The following is an 8,019-nucleotide window of genomic DNA, read 5'->3' as shown; positions in this document are numbered from 1 at the left end:
ATGACTAATTCATGACTTCAGTGAATTTACATCCAGGCGTATTGTGTGAGGATCAAGTCAAGGCTGGAAGGCAGGAGAATTTCTCCATGACTAAAGGAATCCAAAAAGCACTCTTAGTATTTCATACCTTTCTAGAAACTGTGGGTGATCTCACCGTGTGTAAAGCCCAGCCCTTCCCGATGTGCAAGCTCACCTTCCAGCTCCGAGCCCAGCCCATGCTCACCACATATAAACAGCGGCCCGGAGCTCGCCTCACAGTCCTGCTCCTCTCCTTCCAGCCTCCAGCCTCTCGCGCTCTCTCAGCCTTCTGTCTTCTGGAAGCATGTCCAGCAAATCCACCATGAGGAGCCACAGCAGCAGCCACCGTGGCTTCAGTGCCGGCTCAGCCAGAGTCCCCGGGGTCTCCCGCTCTGGCTTCAGCAGCGTCTCCGTGTCCCGCTCCCGGGGCAGTGGTGGCCTTGGTGCAGTGTGTGGAGGAGCTGGCTTCGGCAGCCGGAGCCTCTACAACCTGGGGGGCTCCAAGAGGATCTCCATCGGAGGGGGCAGCTGTGCCGTCAGCGGTGGATATGGCAGCAGAGTCGGAGGTGGCTTTGGCTTTGGAGGTGGAGCCGGCAGTGGATTCAGCTTTGGCGGTGGAGCTGGTGGTGGCTTTGGGCTCGGTGGTGGAGCTGGCTTTGGTGGTGGCTTTGGTGGCGCTGGCTTCCCTGTGTGCCCCCCTGGAGGCATCCAAGAGGTCACGATCAACCAGAATCTCCTGACCCCTCTGAACCTGCAAATCGACCCCACCATCCAGCGCGTCAGGACCGAGGAGCGCGAGCAGATCAAGACCCTCAACAACAAGTTCGCCTCCTTCATCGACAAGGTGAGACATGAGGCCGTGGCCTCCACAGAGTCTGCGAGTGACAGAAACAAAAGCCCTCCTACTGGGGGAGACATAGGACAGAGGGACAAGGGGCTGAGACTAGCCCTCCACGGGGATCCCAGATGGCCCATGTTGACACCAGGCAGCAGGTGATGACACGCATCTAAGGACTGACCCTGTGAAGTGGCCTCATCCCTGTCTGGGAAGAGCTCTCACCTGTGAATAACTGAATCCCAGATGGGACGAGGAGAGATGGCATGACTTCATTCTTCCCTCTCAAGTGTCTCAGAGACTACAAAGAAAATGACACTAGTAAATTAGTCTGGGCCAGAAAAAAAATGTTTAAAGAACAGAAAAAGATATTATTGGTTGACTAAGAAATAAGAGACTTAGAAATATTTATGCAATATGTAGAAATGCCAATTTACCCTAAAAACAATGACCATAAAGTAGGGTACTTTAGAGCAGACACAGGCACTGAAGGGGACGTTGGACAGGAATCTGGTCATCAGGAGGCACACTGCATGCCTCTGACTCAGGTCCTGTCGCTCAGGAAAACTGGGGACAATATGTCAGGTACACACTATTGAAAACTAGATTTCTGGTTGTGCTTGGGAAAGGGGGAAGAAATATTGAAGGTCACTGGTCTGTTCAATAACTTAGAAGGGGAGAAAACCTGAACGTTCCATAAGAGATTTTCGCAAGTTAGATCTGCCTGGTGCAAAGGGAAAAGGTTTGGGGAGCAGGACTCAGCCTGAGCCTTCTGCATGCACTGTGATACCCCAGCGCCGTGGGACACTGCAGACCTGCCAGGACACCTGATGACACAGACACTTCTTGCTTCCTTCCTTGTCTGGCAAATGACCGTCTTGTCTCCTCTCCAGGTGCGCTTCCTAGAGCAGCAGAACAAGGTCCTGGACACCAAGTGGACCCTGCTCCAGGAGCAGGGCACCAAGACCGTGAGGCAGAACCTGGAGCCTTTGTTCGAGCAGTACATCAGCACCCTCAGGAGGCAGCTGGACAGCATCCTCGGGGACAAAGGCCGCCTGGACTCAGAGCTCAGAGGCATGCAGGACCTGGTGGAGGACTTCAAGAACAAGTGAGTCAAATGGGGAAAAGGGACTCAGCATTCTGAAGCACACACTTCAAGGCTATTGGGTTGAGGTCCCGATGTGGGCAGGATTCCTGGCATGCATGTCCATGTACGTGAAACTCACACATTATTGCCTAGCAAGAAACCTGCAAGTAGAGAGGAGGGCTGGGGAACACCTGGGGAGATTAGAGGAGTGAAACATTTGTAGCAACAAAACTTGGCCTTTAGGCTCTGTGTGGCACGAAAGAAGAATCAGGACGTACTGCACATGCGGACAGTGTGGGGTCACAGGCTGCTTTTCAGTTTCCTGCTACCACTGGCTCAATGGAGTCTCTTACCTTCCTCCCTGCAGATATGAAGATGAAATCAACAAGCGCACAGCAGCAGAGAATGAATTTGTGACTCTGAAGAAGGTGAGCAGATTCAGCCAGGGCTTCAGGCTCTTTGCTAAGGGAGACAAAGGACTCCATGCCTCTGCTCGCCTGTGAGAGGAGGATGGGCAGGGAGCACAACCCATGGGCAGATGGGGCAGGGGCTCAGCTCACTGCACGTTGTCGGCTCTTTCCCCAGGACGTGGATGCTGCCTACATGAATAAGGTTGAACTGCAAGCCAGGGTGGACAGCCTTACAGACGAGATCAATTTCCTGAGAGCCTTCTATGAAGCAGTAAGCATCTCTGGTGTCCTCTTATTTGCTATGACGGGGTCTTCAAAGGGGGAAGGACCCTTTGGTATACATAGTGGTTTTAACGGTGCAGGGGTAAATGGTCTCACACACTTGTGTTCTGCAGGAGCTGTCTCAGATGCAAACCCACATCTCAGACACATCCGTGGTCCTGTCCATGGACAACAACCGTAACCTGGACCTGGACAGCATCATCGCTGAAGTCAAAGCCCAATATGAGGAGATTGCTCAGAGGAGCCGGGCTGAGGCTGAGTCCTGGTACCAGACCAAGGTGAGCGGGGAGGTGGCAGCTGCCAGGAAATCTCTGTGTCCCACTCTGCATACCAGAAGGCTAGAAGAGACTTCACTGGGGAAATCTACTGTAAGGAATCCAGTATCCTCTCACATGACATGTATGCTGCACTGTCGTATAGATATTATAGCAATTATGCCTAAGTCTAAGAAGAAAACCAGGGATGATGCTTATGTTCATAAGCACTAGGAATCCTTTCTTTTAGCTTCACCCTCTTAGAGTTGTATATAGAGCACTGCCAGTCCCTAAAGGATGAGACATTCAGTGGACCCATAATGAGGACGGTCTTGATTTGGTTATCCAGACCATTTAGTTCTCCATCTTGTAAAATCAACTTTTATTAAATACCCTGAGGAGAAACCATCAGGTTCAACTTCAACACACGCCTGATTCAGAAGTGAAAGTCATGGTTCACCTTATAAACTCATAGATACTGTCTCTCTCTCTACCTCTGCTCGGCAGTACGAGGAGCTGCAGGTCACCGCGGGCAGACATGGGGACGATCTGCGCAACACCAAGCAGGAGATTGCTGAGATGAACCGCATGATCCAGAGGTTGAGATCTGAGATCGACCACGTCAAGAAGCAGGTACGGTGTGGGCCAGTGGTGTAGAGAAGCACCACTTCCTTGCAAGACCATCAGCCAGTCATTGACCATCATTGGTGAAGGTCCCCTGGTTCTAAGGGGACAGCAGGGAGAGGAGGACATGTACTTCCCCAGTGGTTAGGACACGTGAATCCTACCTACTGTCTAGTAATAGCATGTGGTCAGAAGCAATCCGAGCTGATCAAAGCTTCAGCAATACAGTCTAGAGCTTCAGTCCCCAATCCCAGGGCCATGGACCAGTACTGGTCACTGGCATGTTAGGGTCAGGCCACAGAGCTCCACACTGCTCCTCTTGGCCCACATCCACCATCTGTGGAGAAATTGTCTTCCATGAAACTTAGGAACTGGGGTTAGGGGTGCACAGGAGGAGGTGAGTACTGGGCAAGCTAGTGCATTTGAAGCTGCTCCCTATCACACTGGCATCACTGGCTGAGCCCCTCCTCCTGCACAATCCCAACCCCTACCCAGCTATCCATGTAAAAATTGTCTTCCATGAACCTGTTCCTTGGTGCCAAGAAGGTTGGGAACCACTGGTCTAGAGGCATTGGAGGGTTTACTTAAGAAGACTGATTGATTTGGGAATTGCAAAGGAACAACTTGGAAGACAAGGACAGGCAAGAAAGCCTGAGGAACACTGTGGCAAATCTGCTCAAGATTCAGGGTGAAAAAGACAGAGGAAAAGGGGCATTAGACAAGCACAGAGTTGCTCAAGTGAGCAAGAGCCTCTGACCGGGAAGATGGCAAGGTCTCAGCAGTCTCAGGTGAAAACTCATCCTCTCACTTAAAGGTGGTTGGAAGTTGTTGTTAGTGGGCGTCCATATGAGATATTCATAAACGATCTGGATCTGACTGTGGGGACAACATTGCAAACAAAACGCAGTTCCATTTCTTCCAATGTCCCTTTGTCTTATGTCCACTGTAGCGTCTGCCATCAGCAACAATCCGCATTCTCATGCAGGTGGTTAATGAAAAGGGGTATCTGTTTTTGCAAAACGAGCCAGACTAGACAAAAACTGCACGATAGAAAAGTAGTAGGATGGAAGGTTAGAGTTCACTCACCCTCCATGTTGGGTTCCAGGCACCTTCCTCGCTGAAGTTCCAGGCGAGTGTGCTCTAAGGCACCGGATCCAAGTTCACTCTTGCTTTCCCTTCCAGTGCGCCAACCTGCAGGCCGCCATTGCGGACGCGGAGCAGCGTGGGGAGATGGCCCTGAAGGACGCCAGGAGCAAGCTGGAAGGGCTGGAGGACGCCCTGCAGAGGGCCAAGCAGGACATGGCCCGCCTGCTGAAGGACTACCAGGAGCTCATGAACGTGAAGCTGGCCCTGGACATGGAGATCGCCACCTACCGCAAGCTGCTGGAGGGCGAGGAGTGCAGGTGGGTCCCTGAGCACCTGCTCAAGCACCTGAGCACACCTGGATGTCTGGCACCCGGCACGGCGTAGGGCACAGCAGCCATGGCCATAACTGCTAGTCTTGCAAAACAACTGCAAGAGCAGTTTCCCATGGACTGCTGCTCACACGGAGCTTCCCATGCGGGCCCAGGGAATGGCTCCCCGAGTCTCATCCTGCCTGTGTTCCTCCCTCTAGGCTGAATGGCGAAGGCGTCGGACAAGTCAACATCTGTAAGTACCCTTGCTTGCCTTCGTCCCCGGCCCTGGCACTCTTCTGGGTGGGCTGCGGCCGGCAGAAGGAGCTCACGGTGTCTTCTCGTGTCCTTGTCCCCTCCCCACCACAGCCGTGGTGCAGTCCACCGTCTCTGGCGGCTACGGCGGTGCTGGCGGTGTCGGCAGTGGCCTAGCCCTGGGCGGAGGCAGCGGCTACTCCTACAGCGGTGGTCACAGCCTTGGAGGTGGCTTCAGTTCCAGCAGTGGCAGAGGCCTGGGGGGTGGCCTCAGCTCCGTGGGAGGCAGCAGTTCCTCCATCAAGTACACCACCACCACCACCTCCTCCAGCAAGAAGAGCTACAAGCACTGAAGTCCTGCCGCCAGCTCTCGGTGCCACCAGCCTCAGGCCCCTGTCTGGCTGCAGAGCCCTCTCCTCAGGTGGCTTGTCCTCTCCTGGCCTCCGGTCTCTCCTGCTCTCTGAGTGGGAGCCGAGGCTGCATGCTGAGTGCCCTCCCTTGCCCTCTCTGTCTACACCTGCCCTCCTGAGCTCCCTTTGCTCCATCATAAGGTCAACTCTGGACTAACATCATGATCCATCAGCACTGGAGCGTCACTTAGTTACTACGTTATTCATCTCCTGCCGCCCAAGTTCTATCTCTGAGGCTGAGCATTAGAACAAAACTATCTCTGGCCCTTTCCATCCCAGAAAATGCTGCCTGGGGCTTGTTCTAGAATAGGGCAACTTCCATTTCATTTCTACTGGTCCCACTTCCCCCACCTTATAAGCGGTGTGACCCTCCCTGGCAGCTGCCATGAAGGCACGAGTGACTAGTCCTGTGATGTACAGAGTCTGTACCTCTGTGGTGTTTTCTCTGCTCTTTGCTCTCTGTAATTACTAAATAAAGCAGATTTATAATATATTGAGTGATGTTGTCTTGCTTTGGGGCCAACGGCTGTCAAACGTTTTCATCTGATAAATGACTTTTCATTTTTAAATGATAATACATTCGCTGTATACATAACTGCTCTTCTTTAGAGAAATTGAACAACTGTGATTTGGCATCTTGACATTCAGCGTGTCTTTCCAGTTCAAAGTCCATCTATCTTTTTGGCAAGTGGAGTGGGAGGTGTCTGGTCCATGGTCACTGTACACTCTTAAGTGTCCATACTAGGAATGGCGACACAGTTCCTCTGAGCTGGTTTCTGAGCTCTTTTCTCCCCCCATGCCAGTACTCAGCCTAAATGCCCAGGTGAGAAATATATTCCTGGCCAATTAGCGCAAGAGACATTTGACAAGAGAATCAGATATTTGATTACTATTAATAGGTAATTGGCTTCATGACTTAGAAACTTGCCTGAAAACATGAGTTAAGAGTGATTAAGGTGCGTATACTACTGAACTGGAATTATAGTTCTAGAAATGCACCCTGAAGACATAGTACAATGTAGAAGGTGTGAGCCCATTTACAACTGGGAAACATTCTGCACAACAGAGAAATATTGGAGACACTGAAACTGGTCAAGTTAAGGGTCCAAAGAGTCAAGACAAAATTCAGATTTTATTCCTTGAATTGTGAATACAATAGAAGAAGAAAACCCCTTTGATTCACACCCTGAGCCTCTAATTGAGATTCGAAGAACCAAGTCCCTGTCACTCAGAAGACAGGGTCCCCTCCCTCTCTCAGGTGTGAACTCTCCCGATTTAATGTCCATGAATGGATGAAGAAAAACCCAGGAGAAGGGTTGGGGTTGGTCACTTCACTTGCACCATCCTTGAGCCACTTCAGTCCTGTTGTCTCCACGAGTGCTCACTATCTTCCTAACTCTCAGATTCTCATGTCACTGAAGACATTTTCTTGGATTGTATTGGTGTTTCTAGATCCTACTCTGTCAGTATGGAGCCCCTCTGACTGTTCCCCCAGCATCATGGGAACCCCTCACTTTCTGCCCAGAACTTCCCTGATGGCAGACAGGTGAAGATTGACTTCTGCAATCCAAGCACACTTCCCACAGGTACCCATGAGAAATAATGAAAGAGAATATAATTGACAAGAAAAATTATCTAGGATATAGTAATACACCAAAACGAGGTTACGAATAGTTTATCTCTACATTTGTACTTAAATAACCTTAAAATCTTATGGTGCATGGATATTAAAAATACAATAAAGAAATACTGCAAACAATTGTCACAAACTTGATAACTTAGTTTGATAAGAATTGGTGTTAATTATTCTTTAAAAGCTTGGCAGAACTCAGTGGTGAAGTCATCCCATCTTGGACTTTTCTATGTTGGCAGCCTTTTCATTGCTATTCAATCTCATTACTTGAACTGGTCTGTTCAGATTTTCTATTTCTTTGTTTAATTTTGGTAGGTTGTATAAGTCTAGGAATCTGTCCATTTCCTGTAGGTTTTTTAGTTTATGGGCACATATTTGATCATAGAAGTCTCTAATGATCCTTTGTATTTCTGTGATATACATTGTGATGTCTTTTCTATTTTTTTGTTTTGATTTTATTTATTTTGGTCTTCTTAGACTTAGTCCTTACTTAGTCAAGCTAGTGGTTTGTCAATTTTGTTTATCTTTTCAAAAGTCTAGCTTTTGTTTTGTTAATCTTTTGTATTTTTCAGTCTCAATTATATCTGTTTCTCCTTTATTCTTTATTCTTCCTTTCTTTCTTCTAATTTTTATCTTTGTTCTTACTTTTCTAGTTTCCTAAGGTACATCTTTAGGTTGAAATCTTCTAGTTTTTTGATGTAAGCATTTATTGTTATAAACTAGTCCCTATGTCAATTCTTCTGAAACTATTCCAAAAAATTGAAACAGAGAAAATTCTTTCTGACTCCTTCTATGAGGCCAGCTTAACCCTGATAAG

At 49.2% G+C, this 8,019-nt stretch overlaps 1 protein-coding gene across 1 annotated transcript; it reads left to right on the top strand.

The window, feature by feature from the left end:
* Nucleotides 1-221: 221 nt before the first annotated feature.
* LOC105871471 (keratin, type II cytoskeletal 6A-like) lies at nucleotides 222-6,060 on the top strand. The gene is made up of 9 exons (XM_076007291.1): nucleotides 222-862; nucleotides 1,747-1,961; nucleotides 2,308-2,368; nucleotides 2,526-2,621; nucleotides 2,746-2,910; nucleotides 3,394-3,519; nucleotides 4,693-4,913; nucleotides 5,126-5,160; nucleotides 5,274-6,060. Exons 1-9 carry the CDS (start codon nucleotides 323-325, stop codon nucleotides 5,510-5,512), a joined length of 1,698 nt encoding a protein of 565 aa, XP_075863406.1. The 5' UTR covers nucleotides 222-322; the 3' UTR covers nucleotides 5,513-6,060.
* Nucleotides 6,061-8,019: the final 1,959 nt, after the last annotated feature.

The sequence above is a fragment of the Microcebus murinus genome, chromosome 10 (genome assembly GCF_040939455.1).
Source record: "Microcebus murinus isolate Inina chromosome 10, M.murinus_Inina_mat1.0, whole genome shotgun sequence".
Lineage (NCBI taxonomy): Eukaryota > Metazoa > Chordata > Mammalia > Primates > Cheirogaleidae > Microcebus > Microcebus murinus.
The sequence above is the reverse complement of the archived record's forward strand: the minus strand, read 5'-3'. Positions and strand labels throughout refer to the sequence as shown.

Bases quoted from the DNA above. Each gene is read 5' to 3' on its own strand.
- LOC105871471 (XM_076007291.1), top strand. From the start codon at position 323: ATGTCCAGCAAATCCACCATGAGGAGCCACAGCAGCAGCCACCGTGGC. The intron at 2,622-2,745 runs GTAAGCATCTCT...TGTGTTCTGCAG, and splicing joins TGAGAGCCTTCTATGAAGCA to GAGCTGTCTCAGATGCAAAC. The intron at 3,520-4,692 runs GTACGGTGTGGG...TTTCCCTTCCAG, and splicing joins TCGACCACGTCAAGAAGCAG to TGCGCCAACCTGCAGGCCGC.